Source organism: Macaca mulatta, chromosome 12 (assembly GCF_049350105.2).
Source record: "Macaca mulatta isolate MMU2019108-1 chromosome 12, T2T-MMU8v2.0, whole genome shotgun sequence".
In the NCBI taxonomy this organism is placed as follows: domain Eukaryota; kingdom Metazoa; phylum Chordata; class Mammalia; order Primates; family Cercopithecidae; genus Macaca; species Macaca mulatta.
The window spans coordinates 123094039-123113413 of NC_133417.1; the positions used below are offsets into that span (position 1 = coordinate 123094039).

The 19375-nt window shown below is 54.3% G+C and overlaps 1 protein-coding gene across 34 annotated transcripts in view; it reads right to left on the reverse strand.

Moving 5' to 3' along the window:
• The window catches only part of TNS1 (tensin 1), a 213511-nt gene that overhangs the window by 95398 nt on the left and 98738 nt on the right, over window positions 1-19375 (reverse strand). For 26 of the 34 annotated variants that reach the window (XM_028831100.2, XM_077957541.1, XM_077957540.1 and 23 more), the window contains 5 exons: window positions 13592-13633; window positions 12704-12754; window positions 6795-6844; window positions 4133-4304; window positions 1340-1390 (listed from right to left, as the gene is read on the reverse strand). In XM_028831100.2, the coding sequence (XP_028686933.2) occupies window positions 1340-1390; window positions 4133-4304; window positions 6795-6844; window positions 12704-12754; window positions 13592-13633 (366 nt within the window). Of the gene's footprint in view, window positions 1-1339; window positions 1391-4132; window positions 4305-6794; window positions 6845-8054; window positions 8411-11649; window positions 11850-12703; window positions 12755-13591; window positions 13634-19375 lie in introns of those variants that run through there. The other 8 variants (XM_077957553.1, XM_077957550.1, XM_077957549.1 and 5 more) reach the window with 3 other exon arrangements.

The following is a 19375-nucleotide window of genomic DNA, read 5'->3' on the forward strand; positions in this document are numbered from 1 at the left end:
TTCCTGCCAGGACTTGGTTCCTCCCTGCCCACTGGTCAGCAAGGAGGCACGGGTGTGAAGAGTAAAGGCCATGCATGACCCAGTACTGGGGACCCTGGATCCAGGTCTTGGCCCTGGCAGTGACTCACTGTGGGGCCTTAGGCCTCATGTCCTCTTCCAGTCTCAATTTCCCCATATGTGTGTTTAAAAAAAAAGAAAGGCTTAGAGCTGATGACCCCAAGGTCCCTACCATAGAACTGACTTCCAACGTGCTGAGGGGCCCCAAGCACTGCCCTCAAGCTCTTCTCCCACGGACAGCTCTGAGGTCTGGCTCAGGCTGAGAGAGGAAAAAGCAAAGGGCTGTCTGATGTTCATGACTCTTTTCTAAGCCCTGGACACACAAACCATCCACTTTCCAGGCCAGTCAAGAGCAGCCTCAAGGACACAAAGGGCAGACCTGAAGAGCAGGCTTCAGGCCTCTCAAAACCTTTCTAGACTCACCAACTTTAAAGTAAAAGAGAACTCTGCAAGGACCCGTAGAGCATACCTAATCCAGCCAGGCCACTTTCAGAGGGGCGCACTGAGGCCCAGAGAAGTCCGTCACCCCCCCAGGGTCACACAGCAGCATGTACCAAACTCTCAGAGTTAGGAGCAGATGCCCATGACAAAGCCCGCACACAGCCCCCCGAGCAAACAGAGTAAAAAGCAGCAGCAGGGCCAGCCTCGCTGGCTCACGCCTATAATCCCAGTACTTTGGGAGGCCAAGGTGGGCAGATCACTTGAGGCCAGGAGTTTGAGACCAGCCTGACCAACATGGCGAAACCTCGTCTCTACTAAAAATACAAAAATTAGCCAGGCGTGGTGGTGGGCACCTGTAGTCCCAGCTACTCGGGAGGCTGAGACAGGAGAATCGCTTGAACCCAGGAGGCAGAGGTTGCAGTAAGCTGAGATCATGCCACTGCTCTCCAGCCTGGGCGACAGAGGGAGACTCCGTCTCAAAAAAACAAAAAAACAAAAAACAAAAAATGGCAGCTGGAAGGTCAAAAGCAGCAACTCCCAACTACTTTAAATCCAAAAACTAAACATCTCACAATTCCAGCCTCACCCAAGAGATTCTGTGTACTCCCCAGCAGGCAGACCTGGGTGGAAAGTCACTGCCCCAAGCTTTGCTTTCTGTAATTTACATTATGGAAAGGATAAATAGATCATTTTCCATTTTCCAGATAGAAGATGGCACTCTGACTTTGAATAGGCTTTTCAAACTGTCACAGCATTTTCCCCAAGATTATTATGTGGGAACCGCAGACAGGGAGTCCATCTGTTCTTCTCCTCCCCCACCCCAAAACAGCCACTGGCTCACCTTGGCATGGAGCTTCGTGATGTCAGGTCTCCGCTCAGAGAGGTTGAACAGCTAGAAGGAGAAAAAGGAAGAGAGCATGAGGAGGTGAGAGTCAGGAGCGCAGTGAGGGGAGAGAGAACCATGGGCTGCTGGTCCCAGGAAGGATGGTGGCATCATCACCAACTTCCTCTGAAGAGCCCACGACAGCACCCAGCAGGGCATCGATGTCCTTCCACAGCCAGGGGCCTGGCCATGAAACAGCCATGAGCTCCCTGGACCTCCTGTACCTGCTCTCACTCTCTCTCCCCTGATAGGAATTCTATCCATACATGAACATGCAGGTGAGTCCCAGCAGACACACCATCACCAAGAGGAACTAAACTGTAGGTCCTCAGGATGAAGAGGGAGAGAGAGAGAGAGATGAGGACACTGAGCCACCCCACTCCATGAGCGGATATCCTGAATGGAAGACGAGACAGGGATGGAACTTGTCTCCAGTCCCGCTTGCCTCTCGTCACACTGAACGGGAATCCAGTGGTGTGAGATGATAAGTAGTTGGCAATCTCTGGTTTCCACTTCATACATAGACCTTAGAACCTCATCCCATGAGGCTGCAACTTCTCTGTCACCAGACATCCTCCATCAGAGGGGCAAACCATCCTGGGTGGTCCCAATCAGACCCTTGACATACCTCTCCCAGCACATGCTTTTCAATGCGTGACCACTGGGGTCCCATTCCTGACCACTGGAATCCCACGGAATTCCCCAGTCTCTGGAATTCCTGCCTCTACCTCCGAGGGGGGCATGCAGAACTTCCCACCTCCACCCCACTGCCCGGGAAACTCAAAGGCCACTGTGTCGTCTCCTGGGGAGAAAAGGGGACAGCCCAGTCTGGAATAGGCAGGATAGAGAGAGGGGTGGCAGGGCACCAAGTCCCCTAGAACCCTGGACTCCTAAAATCGGAAATAGGTGGATTTTCATCCACTCTTGCACTCTGTAAAGGAATACACTTTATTATGTTACAATAGCCATCACTCAATGAATGTCTGCCACCTGCCAGCCTGTGTTAAGGACTTTACATGTAACAGCTGGCTTAATTCTCTCACCAACCGTAAGAGGTAGATCTTAGACCCACTTTACAGATGCAGAAGCTAGGGCTTAGTGAGGCTAAACAGCCAAGATCTTGTAGTTAGTAAAAGGAGAGCCAGAATTTGAACCCAGAGCTTTCTGATGTTTAAAGCCAGGCTCTTAACAATGCCCCAATGCAGCTAACAGATGGGTCTCTACAGTGGTTGAATAGTATCCTCAAAATGTCATGTCCGCCCAGAACTTCAGAATGCAACCTTGTTTGGAAACAGTGCCTTTGCCAATGTAAGTAGTTAAGGATCTCAATATGAGATCAACCTGGATCTAGGGTGGACCCTAAGTCCAATAATTGATGTCCTTATAGGAAGAGAAGGCACACAGAGACACTGAAGAAGGCCACATGGAGATGGAGGCAGAGGTTGGGGTGATGCGCTACAAACCAAGGAATCCCACCAAAAGCTAGGAAAAGGCAAGAAGGGATTCTGCCCATAGGATTCAGAGGGAGTATGGCCCCCTCAACACCTTGATTTCAGATTTCCAGCCTTCAGAACTGTCAGAGAATAACTTTCTGTTATTTTGAGCCACCAAATTTGAGGTAGAGTCATCACTTGGTGTCTATGGGGGATTTGGATCTAGGACCCCTCCACCCCGCCGTGGACAGTAGATATCAAAATCCATGGATGCTCAGGTCTCTTACATAAAATATGTACTATTTGCATACAACTTGCATATAAAAAATGTACTATTTGCATATAACTTATGCATATACTTCCGTAGCCTTTAAATCATCTCTAGGTTACTTGTAATACCTAATACAATAAAAACGCTCTGCAAATAGTTGTTCTGCTGTATTGTTTTTATTTGTATTGTTTTTTATTGTTATTTACTGTTGGGTTTTTTCTGAGTATTTTCAACTCATGGTGGATTGAATCCACAGAGGTGAAACTCGTGGATAGAAAGGACCGCCTCATTTGTTACAGCAGCCCTGGGAAACTAATGTGGCCTCCTACATCCCACCTCAAACACCCTGGGGGCAGCCACCTGAGGTTGTATAGATCAGATCTGTGGGTCCAGTCCACAGGCACCTCCCTCTAAAATGGACCCGAGCCCTCCTCTGGGGCCAAGGACGGATCGGCCTTTCTGCGTTAGTGGAGACCACTGCCAGTACCTCTCTCCCATGTGCTAAGGTGACTCCTCTGGGCCAGGCCAAGCCAGGTGCCAGCAACCCAGGGTCCCTTAAGACACATGTTGCCAAGACTCTGCCCTCAGACTTCTCAGAGGCACCGACCCTGTGCCAGCTCTGCCACTTCCTGACCCTGCAACCTTAGGCAAATAACCCCACCTCTCTGTGCTCCAGCAAGTGCCTGCTTGCTAGGGCTGCTGCAAAGGTTAAGTGCGTGGAAAGCAGTTGGAACAGGGCCTGGCTAGTAGCAAGCGCTCGATAACCTGAACTCTTATTGTTACTCTCTTCTCCTGGCCAGCACACACATGCACACACAGAGTTCCAGATGCCACATTCCAGCTGCAGCACACTGCTTAGAGCAGAGCTGGGCTGGAGAGTGATGGAAGACTCAGGCAAGAGAGCTGCCTGAGGAGAAGGGCAGATAAACAAAGAGAAGAGGGTGGGCTGGCACAGGGGCTGGTGGCAGGGATACCAGCCATGAAGAGGTGGCTAGCAGATGGAAGCATAGAGGGCACAGGACGATGGGCACAAGGCCCCATCCTCACCAGGTAGTTGCCTCCATGTTTGGACTTGAGCATCTGGGCCACCTCACGGAGGTTGCTCCGGAAGTTCTCCTCATTGGCTGTGCTGGGGAAGGAGACAGCGATGATCCTCTCTGTGACGTACACCAGGTCCAGCTCACAGCTGTCCTCCATGGTCCGGCTCACACTCATGTTTCTAGGGAGACAGCAGGCAGCAGAGGGTCCAGATCAGAATCCAGCCCACAGGGAAGGCCCCAGACAGCTGCACCCCATACACATCCTGTGTGACCCCCAGTTGCAGTCCAGGGTGCTTGGCTGCTCTTCAACCCAAGGCCAAGGCCAGAGGCTTCCTCTGGCAAGGCCAGTGTGGCCAGCTTGGGAGTGCCGGTGAGAACAAGCTGGGTAGGGCTGGCAAGGACCTCAGGCCATTTCAGAACCAAACTGATAACACCAATTCTTGGTTCCCATCAGTCCACTGCCTTCAACCTGTGACTCCAGAGCTCAGAGCCAGAGCCAGACTGGCCCAGGAACCCGGAGCTCTGGCTCCCGACACTGTGACTGCCTAGCCAGGCAGAAATCTCCCGAAAGGCCCCAGACTGCTCTGGAACAGGAAAGAGAGCCTGCGCTGAACGCTCTCCAGCCCTGGAATGGAGCCTTCCACTGCCCGCCCCTCGCTCTCTCGAGCTGTGGAGTGGGCGGGAGACCTCTCAGGGGAGAGGGCAGCTCAGGTGACAAGTCCACCTGGGTTCCAGGTAAGCCAGACCACAGCACACATTCCAGCCCTCCCGGAGGCAGGCTGACTCCTGCCCTTTGTTCCTTGGCCTTCTCCCCACCTCTGGCAGCTCCCACCGCCTGCCAGAGCTGCTTCTTGGCAGCAGCCTCCCTGATTTCTAAGGGCCCAGGAAACAAGAGGGCATGGAGCCCTTGCTGCTGCAGTGGTGGGTAGCTGCCAGCACCATGCATTTCCCGGAGAGGTGGGGAGGTCCCTGGGCTGGCCATCCTCTCCACTGGGCACCGGGTGAGGAAGGGAGGGGCTCACATCTTTACATCTCTCCCAACTTTTCTTCCAGAGGAAGGGTCCAGGATGCCCACTGGGGAAGCCCACCTCTTGCTTCTAGAAGCACCTCCCCCATCCTCCAGCTTTTTACCCCATCATCAACCTCCTAGTGTCTCGTTTCCCCTTCTATCAAATGCAGGCAGCACTCACATTTCGTTCTGCTAACCTTTCACCACAGCGGGATAAAGTGGAGAGTAAAGGCCAGTGAAAGGAATACCGCCGGGATATTTAAAAGTTATGAGGGCTTTCTGGCACTAGACAGAACAAGGCCCCGGATGCTGAGAAGCCGTGAAGAATCCAGACCTCCACCAGGGTTCAATCCCAGCCCAGGTGGGGCGTGGAGGTGGGGCAGCCAACGATGAGGCATGGCAGGTCCTCTCTGGTGGGATGACAGGGCCCCAAGTGGGATTGGGGACCAGCACCCGGGGGTAAGGAGCCCGGTTTGAGTTTGACTCTGAGTCCCGGCCACTTCTTGTCCCTATGGAAAGCTTCTCATTGCAGCTGTGGGGGTGGTGAAGTTTCTATCTCAAGCCAACTGCCTACCCAAGGGCAGTTCTTGTAGGTGGTGACCAGTTTGGGACAAGAAGCCACATGCACACATACCTGCAAGCAAGTGGGTGTGAGGGCGGGGAGCCTCAGCTAACTTGCAGCATCCCCTCCTCCCCACCCTCCAAAACCCCTCTCTGTCCTGGCTCCAAGGAAGAAACTAGAATGTCAGAAAAACTCGCAAGCCCAAGCTCCTGTGATTTCAGCCTCTCCCTCAACACAGGAGGGGGAGCAAGAGGTACTGCTGAGGGCCGTGAGTCAGACGTGGCCCATAGGGATGCTGACCTGCCCCTGTATACAGGCTGGATCCCGGGAAGGACGCAAAGGCAGAACAGTGCCACCAACCGGACAGCCTCAGCATCACACTCTGAATCCATCTGTCCAGGTCTGAGGGAAGGAGGGGACCCTCTAAGAAGCCACCTCCAGTCCGTGGACAGCCAGCAGAGGGGCCAGAAACTGCCAGGGGCTTCCACTCTACCCCAAGGCTGGCATCCCCGATCATCTCAGGAGCCTCGGTGGGTGAAGGTGAGGCAGAGGCGGAGGGGAGCAAAACAAACTCTGGATCACCAAGACACAAAGTCCCTCGTGCATCCCCTTCCCCCGGCCCCTGCCAGCCTAGCCAGATAGGGAACTTTCCTTTTATAAACTACTCTGCCCAGTCAGAACCCCCTGTTTGCAGAGAGGAAGAGATTCAGCACAGGCCTCGATGCCCACCAGCCCGAAATGCAAATCCAAGTGCTGCTTCTTGGTAGCTGTGTGACCTTTACAAGTCACCTCATCTCTCTGAAACACAGCTCTACCAAAGGGAATTAAATATGTACCTTGTGGGGTTGTTGCAAGGACTAGATGAGCTCATGCAGGTAAATAAAGACTCAGCTCAAGGGCTGGCTAAGAGCTCAAAACACAACTGTTGCCAAGGGCATCTGCACCCATCCCCTCCTGTGCCTTTCCCATTTGCCCACACTCCCCACCCGTGGCTTTATGGCTGCAGTCTGGGGCACCCAGAGTCAAGACTTAACAGGAACACCCACAGTGACCCCCCTGCTTGCACTCCCGCCCCCTGCCCCCATGGGCCAGGCATACCTGATGGGCTGGAGGTGGGGCTGGACACTCGGGGTGACCCTGGCGGAGCCCTGAGAAGGAGAGAAGAGAAGCGGCATTATGCAGGGGTGGGCAGGATGACGGGAGGAGCACACCAGAGAGCTGTCCACAGGAGCAAACACGATCCTCTTCTCCTTTCCCTGCCAACATTCCGACCCTGCCACCCTAACCCCTGCAAAAACACAACCCGCCCGAAGCCAAAGCCATCAACACTGATTCCACGTGAGCGTGCCTGCCTGTGTGCAAGCCCCAGAGGGACGAAAGGAAGAAATCCCGAATGCTGAGGACTGCACCCCACCGGGCTGGTGCCATCCAAACTGAGGGCACACTCAACAGTTACGGACTCAGTGGAAACACATTTCACTTTGATTCACTCACCCACACAAGAGAAACCCCAAGAGGAGAATACGACTGCCACCACGAAAGAAACAGGAGCGATGAGAGTAATGGCGCCCCTCTGTCCTGCCACCATCACCCCACACTTCTCTGCTTGAAAGTAGTGACGTCAAGTCATTCACTTGAGTTTAGAGACCAGAACAGCCAGGTGGAGCATGCAGGAACCAAGACGAGGCCTAAGGCAGTGAGCCATGCTCCTGAGGGCCCACTCCCCACTGTCTGTGGCAGACAGTAGCCATCTCACCCACTCCCCTTTTCACAGCTGTCGAGTGGTACGAACTTAAGCAAATGGGCCCAATCCATCCCAGGGCAGCAGGATGGTATGGCGGGTGTGAAAGCACAGGGTCAGAGGCCCCCAGACCATGGAGTTTGGATTCCAGGATCCTGCTGGACAGCCCTGTCAGTTGTAATGTAACCCCTCTGAGCCTCTTGTAATGTCACATGTAAAATGGGACAACCTTCAGGCTGGCGGTGAGAATCCAAAGGAGTTATGCATATAAGGCACTTCGCATCATGCCTGGCATTCGCCAGATGACAGCTGTTGTTTCTGTCGTTACTTTTGTATCAAGAAAAATGAAAAGGGTAGTTACAACCAAACATTCACCTCTATAGAAAATCAAAAACCTGCATCGCCTCTACCCATCCTTCCAGCCACCTCATAGGATGCAGAATCGGGATGCCCCGATTCTAGATTCTCAGACCTCCTGAGCCCATTGACACCGTCCAAACACCCATGTGCCTCTCGGAAAATGGCCTTTTCCTCCCACCAACTTGCAGCCTCTTCTTCGGGGAGACAGGACCACAATCTGCCAAGAAAGGAAGAAACTGAGGCACAGAATAACTTACCCTCAAGTCCCTAGGAAGTTGATGGCCAGGCAGGATTCACACTCCAACCCGGGGCTTGACCATGGGGTCTCCAAGAAGAGGAGACCCTGCACCCCTCTCCTGGCTCTGCAGTGCCTACGAGGCAGGATAGGTGGGCTCCGAGGCCCAGCTCCCAGCTGAGCCCCAAGTTAGAGCAGCTCTGCTAAGAGGGGGACCCTCCATCCAGCCTTCGGGAAGAAGGCTCTGCCCAGAGTCCGCTCTGTCCCAGCTGCCTCGGACCAATGAGCAGCCCCGCAGCAGTGAAGGAAGGAAGAGCCAAGTGCGGCTATCGGGGGGAAGTTTCTAAGTCTCACAGCTCTTCTGGCCCTGAGGACTCCAGTTTGCATGAGTCAAGCTTGGGGGTGGGGGGATTAGAGAAGGGTGGAGCTGGGAGTCAAGGAGTGATTGTGTTTGGTTTTCAAGACCCAAACCAGGCTGTTCCAAAACTACCCGCTCAGTGGAACACAGAAACCCAACACTTCATCTATCTCCATTCCACTAGTCCCTAATGAGGAGTCCCTGAATCTCCCCAGGCCCTAGGCCCTGCTCCAGGCCCCAGGGCCACCCTGCTATAAATAGCCCCTTGGGTTTCATCTGTTGCTGATCCATAGCCACTTTTGGAGGAAGCCACCACAGCTGCTTTGAACAACTGGAAGCCACAACGGTAGCCAAGACGTGAGGTGTGGCCGGAGCATGGGACCAGACCCAGGGAGCTGGAGAAAGACAATGGGCCATATTGAGATGGGCTTGGCAGGGGGAACTGGGGAACCAAGGGGAGCTGGGAGCCTGTAAAGGTGCAGGGGTAAGCAGGACGAGCAGGGCAGCAGACCTGGCTCCCGTTTCCCCACCGCCCTCTTCCAAACGTTACAACACTCCACATTCCTCAGCCTCCCCACCCCAAAAAAAGCCAGCGAAGATAAATAAAAACTTGGCCCAAACAGAGTCTGGCCAGGCCGCCTCCAGAGGTGATAAGGCAAAGTCCAAGCCCGCTCTGCTCCACCGGGCGGGGGGGAGAGGGGAGCAGGGGGAGGAAGCCACCCTGGACAGTGACCCCACTGCGGAGGATGGGGGACGAACAGCTGGGACTGTCATCCCCTGATGAATCACTGGGCTGCCCTCTCACTGACGGGGCTTCCTGTTTTCTGCAAAGTTTGGGGGCACGTGACCCTTGCTGGCAGAGAGAGAGCAGACATGCACGGTGACACGTCTGAGTGTCGGTGCACACAGACAGAACTCAGAGAACAACAAATGGGCTGGGGCGGGGGGGTGCGGCATGTCAGCAAACACACCCTAGTGCTCCAGAAACACAGGTGACCTCACACGAGGGTAGCGATGGCGCCTTTGGAAGCATGCCTCATCGTGTAGCTCTTTACAAGCACGGTGGGAATAAGTCAAGGCATCCGGTCATCCCTGAGCCTCCAATCTTCATGCTCACTCTCTCATTCAGCAAACATCCACCGAGTGCCACCAGCTGTGTGCCCAGCCATGCTCCAGACACCAGGGGACAAAGGAAGTGAAGTCCCTGACCTCAGAGAGCTTGTATTTTACGGACCATGATACTCATCAACAGACCCAGCGGGAGGAGGAGAGGTTCCATCTCATTTACCCATCTGTAAAATGGGCCCCGTACAGCGCTCACATAATCTTCTGCCTACTCTGCATAGAGCCCCTAGGGCAAACAACTACAGGACTTTACAAACTGTTTTAAAAAGAAAAATAAGTTCTCTGCCTGCCTGTAATCCTATCTTTTCCTCTCTGGGGATCACAAAGCACTTTACCCACAAGGCTTTGAACTTCTTCCTACCTCCTCTCAAGACATAGATCGATTATAGAACTTTTCATCCAACTCTCTAAACACCAAACAGAACTCTCCCCTATCCTCACCTCCAAAACACTGTCCTTCCTTTGCTGAAAGGGCACCATGAAAGGAGACTCCACAGCCTCCCGGACATAGTGTCTTACTTTTCTCACTGTCAGGAAGTTCCTCCTGGTATCTAACCCCCATCCTTCTTGCTGCAGATTCAGCCAACTCTTTTTGCCTTGGTCCTCACTGCAGGCAAGAGCTGATCACCACTCAGACACTACTGGGTCGCTCAAGGTCTATGACCCCAGGTTCTGTTATCTGCCGCCTTCTTCCCCGTCATGAGGCAAGGAGCAGGAACCCCCAGCCTTGGGTGGGGTTGGTTTGAAGCAATGCCTCTGTGGGAAGAGCCCTGCCTTCCTTTGAGGTCCACAGACCAAACACAACAGCTCAGGACCAAAAGAAAAGCCATTTCCTGAGCCCAGGTCCCCAGAGGGGCACAGTTGGGAGGAGGGTCTGTAAGCGAACACCAGGGGCCTTGTCAGGCAGCCAGAGATTGGTGACTGACCTACGTCAGGGGCCCGGCCCCGTTCCTACATCTCCTCTGGGGGCTGTGGCCAACCCCCACATAGCACCCCCTTCAGCCACACCCCTTCCCCTCTCCTTCCTGCCCACTAGCCTGGATTTTTCCAAAACAAAGTGCGACACAGCACACTGTCCACAAACTCCACTACACACCAACTCGGCAGGAGGAAAACAGCCATTCCTGCCTGTGAGTCCTGGGCCATGAGCCAGAGACAGCAACGCAGCTTGACAAACAGCCACATTATCACAGCAGCAGGCCCAGGTCCTCCTCCCCCGGGGTGGACTGCTGGAGAGTCCCGTGGCTGGGCAGGGGATTGGCTCAATGACCCTGGGGCCAACCCAACCTGAGACAGGTGACAGGAGCCTTAAAATTTAGGTTTTCTCTCCTCCTTTGCAGTACACAGGCCGTTCTGCTAACTGCTCACTTGCTTACCCTTCCAAAGCTCATCTTGTCCCTCCTCCCATATCCAGACAAGACAGCACACTTACCCATCTTGACACACAGGCACAGACATATCCATCCCAGATCACCAATACTTTCTTCTTAAAAAAGTCAAAGAGCCTCAGTCACAAATAAACGGCCACCTCTTTCTTCCCTAGGACCAAGGTCGTGCACACTCTTGCAATCAAAAGTTCTTCGTGATGTCCAACTTCACTCTCTCTTGCTGTAACGCTAGTTGACGGGATCCATCTGGCCCAGGCTGGGAATGTGGGGACAGCAGCTCTAGGATTTGGCTCCTGAGTGTGCCCAGACCATTGGCTAGAAGGCTTGGTTCACACACCATCACCCTGTCCCCTTGCCAAAGGTTAGGAGTTCGGGATAACACCAGACCCCAGCAGCAGTCCCAGGAAGGGATGGAGTGGCATTCACCGAATCATTCAGCAATGCCAAGCCTCTGTTTCCTCATCTATAAAGTGGACTCATAGGCTCTGCCATACAGGGGTATCAGGAGGATCTCAAAATAGCCAACACAGCTCCCAGCCCTTAGTCAAAATAACAGTAGTAAGAATGGCTCACAGTTATTGAGCACGTATGATATATTTTGAGTACATGAAGCTTGTATATCCTTGGTAGTAGGTACACACAAAAGATTAGGTTCCCCCTGCACCCCAGCCCCAGAAACATCACAAGCAGGGACAAGGGCCCCTCCCCAGTACGAGTACCCCATGCCCAGAGGAATTCACGCATACCTTGAGCGGAGCCTTCCCCACTAATTTAAGAGGCATGCTCCCTGCTCCACCTGGAGAGGTCCCATGTGGCCCTTGGGATGCTGCCGCTTTGTAGGGCTGGACATGCAGGACGGCCCCAGGGCAATGTGGCGGTGGCAGTGGGCTCACCACAGGAGTCAGGCTGCCTATAGGAGCTGCCCCTCCTGCTCCCGCAGCACTCCCTCCAGGGCCCTCCCCACCGTGGGTCAGGCAGCTGTCAGATGATAGGGCCTCGTGCCATCAACATCTACCCCTGTGCCAACCACCAAAACCACTCCCTGTTCCTCTGCAGCCCAGGGCGGGTGAAGATGGAGGGGCCAGCACAGGAGGCACTGTCAGAGAGGGGCAGGGAAGAAAGGAGAAAGCCCCACTGTGCTGGGAGTCTGCCCCTGGGGTGTGGAGACAAGCCCAACCCCAAACGAGGCTCAAAGCACGTCCTGGAAGAGCCCCTGAGCCCTTCTGCGGGATCCTTCCATTTCAGGCATCCGCCCCTTCCCCTCTCCCCAAAATGGGAGGCAGGAGGAGCCCAGGGGGACCCGTGGACCCATCTACCAGCCTCCTCCTGAAGCAACAGCATCTAAGCCACACAGTGGTGCTTGCTATTTTCTAAGACTCTTGTCTCCAGGGAAGCAGGCCCTACCACTTCCCCAAGGACTAAGACGGCCCCAAGAGTCAGGGCTCCTTCTCTGCCTCAGCCCTCAGTTTCCCTTGCTGTGGTTTTGCACATTTCCCCTTGCTCCCCATGGCCACTCATCACACACCAGCCTGCCGTAGCATGCCCTCTCTCCTCCCGCCCGGCCTGAGCACTGAGGCCTGGCGCAGTCGCGGACATATGAGCTCTGGATCCCGCTTAGATGGAGGTGGCAGCCAAGACGAAGGCCCAGCCTGTAAGGAAACGGGCCTGCCCACAATCCCAGCCTCTCCTTCTACAGAGAGGTAAGGGAAGCCCACAAAACAAGGCATTATCCACCTTTCACCCCATTCCCCCTGGCCACCAGGGCCCAGCCCCATCCTTCTTCTCCCCCTCCACACTCACGTTGTCCTCGAGGCTTTTCCGTGTGTTTCCACCCCGGGAGGCTCCTTCTCCCTGCAGACAGAGAAAAGGCAGTCAGAGAGGGGAGGCGAGAAAAATAATCAAAACGCACCCAGGTCTTCCACCTGCTGGGTTCGTCAGGAGTGGCAGATGAGGAGGTTGGCAGAGGGGCCTGGAAATAACTTTGGTGTTTGTTTCACATTTCTTTGCTCATATCAAGGCCTCCTCAGAGCTAACCAAACCCTCTTGTTTACAACTCACCACCACTTCTGTGGGAGATACTGTTATTCTCATTTTGCAGATAAGAAAACTGAGGCACAGACAGGCTCATGCTTTGGCCACAGTCACATAATTAGAACCTTGGCGGAGTCAAGGTTTGAACTGAAGTCCTTCATCTCCAAGCCCATGATTTCCTGCTGATCATCACCAGGAGATCTCTCTCGGCAGTTAACCTCAGTTTCCCCACTGCGGAACCCACCTACTTTCCTCCCTTCAATCTTGCACATAGCCTGGAGGAAACGGTCCGTCTCTCAGCTAGGTCAGAAAGACCTGTTTGGAAAGATCTGCCTGGCTTTCTCACATTCTGCATATTTCATAAGGAAGCCCACATTTAACTACCGGCTGCTCCCTCTCAGCTCCCACCCCGCCTCTCCCTCTCTGCCTGCCCAGTTGCCTAGCAGCCCATTTCCGAACACGCGGGGACAGTCAGACGCCCTTCTCCCAGCGTCAGCAGCCACCCCACTACTTCCCCGCAAGTTCCCCAAATCTATTCTGGAAGCATTTCCCCAACCACATCTGTCCGCTCTCCCCCAAATCCACTCTCCACTTCTGGCCTTCTCACTCCTGCTCAAGCTGTTCCGGCTCCCCCCACCACCATCTGCCGTCACTCACCGTATCCACTACATTCTTTGGTGTGTTCTCAGTGGTGATGGGCTGTAGACAGAAGGAGAAACAGCATGAGCCCTCAGGGCAGACATCCCAGGGATGGGCTCTCTCCCCATGGCCGGTGGCCCTGATGGGCAGAATGCCCCCTCAGACAGGGATGATGAGGCCAACCCAAGACTCAGGCATAATCTGGTTGGCCCCAAGCACAGGGGGAAGAGTGTGGCATGCGGAAAACCATCCTAATAGTGCTAGAACCATCCAGTTCTACAAACCTTCACCAAAGACCCACGCTCGGTGCCCGGCGTCAGTCCTCTGGTTCATACAGTTGCTGACCCTCAAATTGGAGGGGTCAATGACCTACAGCATCTCATTCATTCCCAAGAATCCAGGAGGTAAGTACCATTGCTACCTTTTAGCCCCACTCTACAGATAAGAAACTTAAATGACTGAGCCAACATCATCAACTCTAAGAGAGACGGCAGGATTTGAACCCCATGTTGGGGCTTTAAGTGATATCCCAACAGCCTGAAATAGTGCAGCCAGCCAGTCTCATTACTTCAGTGGGCTTTCAGGCCGCCCACCATTGGGCCTCACACACCTCCATTTCCAAACACAGAGGCTCTGCTCCATCAGCCCCGGCCCCTAAACCCTTCTTGCTTGTTCCCACATCCAGGTCTTTACTCGTGGAATGCCTCCCCCTCTTTTCCTACAAGGAGGGCTCTCTTCCTCCAGTTAGCCCTCCCTGGCCACCGCAGCAAGTGGGATCTCTTTCCCACCTCTGAACTCCAACCACCTCCCTGTCTGGTCCTCAGTGTATGAATAATCTCATCATGGGAACACATGACTTTTTTCCCCAACTACTCTTTTATTTGTGATTCTTATTCCACCTTCATCCAAAATAGATTCAAAGCAACATTTGGACCAATTCATTTGGAAACTCCCTCCTACCAGGGCAAATGTATGCATAGTGGGCCATCAACAAACACCTGTTGGCTGATCCCATTCCTTACCCTGGCACCCTCCTTTCTTCACTCAGAGCAACAGAAGGGCTTCCTACTAAAGATGGTCTGATTTCTCCCCATAGCAAGAAGAGAAGCTTCTTATGCCAGGTTCACCTCCTGACCAGAATCTAGGGCTCCGTTTCCAACTCAGTAAAGTGGTTATGGGGCCTCAAATTGGGCAGAAAGGCCTGAGCACAACTGCAAAGGTTCTGAAGCAGAGCTTGGCGAGGACGAGTGTGACCCAGGTTTGAGACCGTGTGTCTCGGCGCAAGAGGCAGCTGCTACAACCCCATCCCAAAGAGCTGAGGGAGGAGCTGCTCATGTCCAAAGGCAGGGGAATGGACAGAATGCCCCTCTAAAAGGTTCCCGCATCAGGGAGGAGGAGTGGGCCCAGATGGGCATGGAGGAACAGACTGGGCTGAGCGGAGGTAACAGTGCTCTCTCTGGAAATGGCCCAGACTCTTCTACCCCTACTGCCTGGAAGACAGGCGGCTGAAGTCAAAACTCCTTTCCAGGGGATGAAACTTCCTAAGCAGTTCAGGGCCAAGGCAGCTGGGGATGGTAAAGGGACAATGGGGTCCAGGCACAGGGGTTGGGGGACCGGGGCAAACCCCTCCCACACATCTCCTCCACTCTCCTCCCCACTGCTAGGTACACCCCCTTCTCTCCACCCAGAGTCTGAGGATGGCTCTGGAGGAGGAGTAAAGATGCCATGTTCTGCCCTTTCTCAGCTCAGCCCTAATCCTAACCCACTAATCCCCTAGCCCACTCAGGGTAAGCTGGAGCTCTTGGAGCTGCCTGCTTATTAGGACCAGGTGCTCCCCTCAGCCGCCAACAACCCAGCCCCACCCACCCCCTACCAGGGACCCCACCCCCACTAGAGCAGTGTCAGCCACTCCAGGCCCTCTCCACCCCCCAGCCTTTCCCTTCTTTTGCAGGGGCTCTGTCCTTCCCATGTGGAGACCTGAGGGTGGGCAGAACAGCCCAGCTGCCTCATCTCAGAGCTGCTCTGGTCTCCTGTGGGAAGGAAGGGAACTCCCGGAAGGCAGACCACAACGGCACTGAGACACAAACCCAAAGCCCTCACTCCTGACCTGTCCGCTACCCAGCCTGCTAGAATGGACAGACATGGAATGGGCTGGACAAGCTAAAGATGATACACCTGCCCCAGGCCCTTTCAGGGCCCAGATAAGCCTCTTCCTTCTCTGGTTAAAGCCTCCTAATAGGCCTCGACCCTCAACAGAGCATGATCCCAGGGGTCTCAAACTTGAACGAGCATAGCACCACCTAGAGGGCTGTTGATACACAGGTGCCTGGGCCACCCCACATATACACAGTTAGACCTAAGGTGGGACCCAAGGACGTGCATTTCTATCAGGTTTCCAGGCAACACAGGTCCCAGATGCTTCTCCGAGAACAACCAGCCCGAGCTAACAGCTCCCTTGCCACCAGGCAGGACAACTCCAACTCAAAATCAGCTTGGGAGCAGGTGGCAGGATTTGGACCTACTGCTCCCTAAAAGACCTTGGCAGCAGACTGCTGGGGTCCACATGCTAATTCTCTCGGCTGCTACCTAACTATGCAACCTTAAGTGGGTCACCTTGTCCTTCTTGCTCCTCAACAGGCCCGCACAGGGTTATGTTTTGGGGATCAAATGCAATAAAGCACATAAAGCACTTAGAAGTGTACAAGACACTAGGAAGCTCTCAATACTTGTCAGCTATCACTATTATTTATCATCTCTACCCTTGGGGCAGCACTTCATATCCCTGAGGCCCAGGCCCTCTCCAGCCCACCCTGCCTCACTGTGACCCTCCTGCCCCACCCCTCCTGGGTCTGGCATGGTGCAGACAAGGGAGCTGAAGTCAATATTAGAAACCACAGGCCTCAGCAGTGCAAGAGAAACTTTCTCCTCCTGCCAGTGATCATCTGAGCACCATCCCCTTTGCCCCCACCCCTTCCCCATGCCAGCTGGAGGGCAGCCACATGGCGACGCTTGCCAGAGATCAGATGCCTTCAGCTTACTGGTTGAGATGCTTTCTGAGGAGCTAAAAATTTCCAAACCCCCACTCCCCACACCATCTAAACACCCGAGTTGTCCTGCAGTGTTTGCAAACACAGCCAGTATGCATGCTGCCCACCCCTCCTTTGCCCTCCAACCCAACTCTCCCAGGATTCAAGTCCTATTTCTCTGTTTCCCAACCACTGCCAGCCTTGGGGCTACTGGAAAGGAAAAAGGCATGGGACTGGTAACAGGAGGGCAGGATCCCCTGAGGCTGCCACTGCTCCATGCCCTGCAGGGAGACCAGAGCCAGTGGGAAGCCCTACCATTGACACTGCCTAGTGAGTCCAGCTGGCACTCCTGGGACCCTCTGGAACTGAAGCCCCTGACCTTCGTCTTCACTCCATTCCTGGCCAGGATGTTTCTACAGCTACCACACACACACACACACACACACACATACCCCATCCTTGCATGCCACTCCTAGGGACATGGGCTCTGAGAGGGACTTAAGACATCATCTCCTCCATCCCCCTGTTCCACACATGGGGAAATTGAAGTCCAGGGAGGTCTGATCTGTCGAGCCTTTCATGGTGAGGTTCGTGGCATGACTGGAGCTGGTTCCCAGGTTTGTAAAGCCCACTTCCAGGCTCATCTCACTGCCCTCACCCTTGGCCCCAGCCATCCTGCTGGCAGGGTTAGCTGGTACCTCCCTGCGGGCTCTTCTTCTCCTTCCTCCTCAAGTCAGCTGCAGAGGGATGAAGTGGGTGGAGCCCAAACACAGACAGACCCCTAGGTCTGACCCCACCCACTGCCCAGTCCCAAGACAAAGCCTGGAGCTTAAGGTCTCCAGGCTTTCCAAAGTGAGAGCAGCTGACTCACTGTCCCACCAAGGGTCTTCCAGAGTCCCCCTTACCTCCAGGAGGGACAACTCAGAATCCAGTTTAGGAGCAGGTAACAGGTTGCTACCTGAAAAGCAAGCCCTGCTCTTAGCGGGCCCCTCTGCTCTAGAGTCCCAAAGCCAGCAGTTAGAGCACAGCAAGGTGGGGACTAGGGCGAAGCCCTTGGGGCACAACATTGAAGAAGGCATCCCTCTCACTGTCTGGTCCTGCGAGTGCCACTTGCATAATCCTGAGAGTGATGACTCTTCAGATCTTACACCATAGAGGCCTCACTGGCCTGGCCCTCGTCCTAGCCCTGGCCCTGAGATGCCTTTTCATAAACTTAGTGCAAGAACTACAACTATTCTTTCAGGGCTGGCAATGCCCGGAACATAGTGCTGGGCTCTTTGCTTTCCTGATCACCAGTCCTCAAAACCACCCTGGGAGGTGAGCATTACCACACAGTACAGTTTAGGAAACTGAGCACCTGGGAGATGCAGTGACTTGCCCAAGTTTCCACAGCCAGTCAGTAGGAGAGCTGCTGTTTGAACCTTGCTCCTCACCTCCCCATCATGCTATCTCCCCTCTCCCTGGCAATGATCTCCAGGCAGTTCCTCTGATAACTGCCTTCCTGTGGGGAACAAGCTTTCTGAGAAGTGAAGGCTAGTTGTAGCAGGTCTTCTGTCCAGGTCCTCAGTAGGAAGACACTTCTTAACCACACTTCCACAGAAAGAATAGGAACCAGGCTGCAGTAGGAAAGACTGAGATCAGACAACAGAGAAAACTTCCTGCATTCGAGGGGTCGGGAACCACAGGGTGGATAAGGGAAGCTCCACATCCTTTCCTCAATTTTTTTTCCAAAAAAAGACATACATGCCCTCTCCACACATGCCTTTACCCTCCCCCACTGCATGGGCCTGAGGAGGGTCGAGGAGGGGCCAGGAGGGGCCTTTGTGCTGGAAGGTTGGGGGGTGGCTGCCATGACTGCCTGGAGGCTCACACAGGAGGACACGTCAGTGGCCTGCAAGGAGGGTGGGCTGGGAAAAATATATCTGTGCTGCTGTTTTGGAGGAAGGAAACAACAGGATGGGGGAGGTTCCCAAGCCTGAGCCCAGGGATGAGGGGAAGGGGACTGGGGAGGGGGGTGTGCAGAATGCGGGCTCAGCCTCCGGAGGAACATTCCGTCCAGAAATTCCTTACACCCTGCCCCTTTCCACCCTCCAACTCTCCCAACTCTGGCCCCCTGGGAGGCCTGGAATCTGGGCGGTCTGGGGGCCAAAAAGACCACCCCATGACATCACATCTACTGCCACGGCAATGAACCGTGAGGTCACGGCGCACTGCCTATCAAGAGGGGAAGGAACTGGGAGCCGGCAGGGAGGGCTAGCGAGGGCTGGAATGGCCTCAGACCCAGGACCCAGAGAAAGTTATTCCAGGCTCACTTGTTTCAAAAATAGAAGCATAAGCAAATGCAGGGAAGGGGCTAAAAACAGAAGGGAAGGGCAGGGAAACAGCCTTCATGGGGCACTTGGAGCATGGCAGCCTCTGAGATGGCACGTTAGAGGCGTGGCCCCATTTAATCATCCCCACATACAGACCTATGAGAGCCCTTTATCAACAGCATAATTACAAAACCAAGGCAGTGGCGGAAGGCAGCAGAGGGAGACAGCTCTTTCTCCATGCCCCGTGCCTCCCAAGGCATCACCTCCCTTCACTGTCACAAGCAAGGGCTCTAGAAGGAGTACTTTGAACACCTTTCTGCAAATGAGGAGACGGAGTTTCCAGGGAGGGTGGCTGCTCAATGTGAGATCAGGCCTGCGCCTCTGAGTCTGAGACCTCTGAGGTCTGCACCTCCCAGAGCCCTGTGCTCTCCCCTCCCTCAGTCTTGAGAAAGTGGGAGCCAATG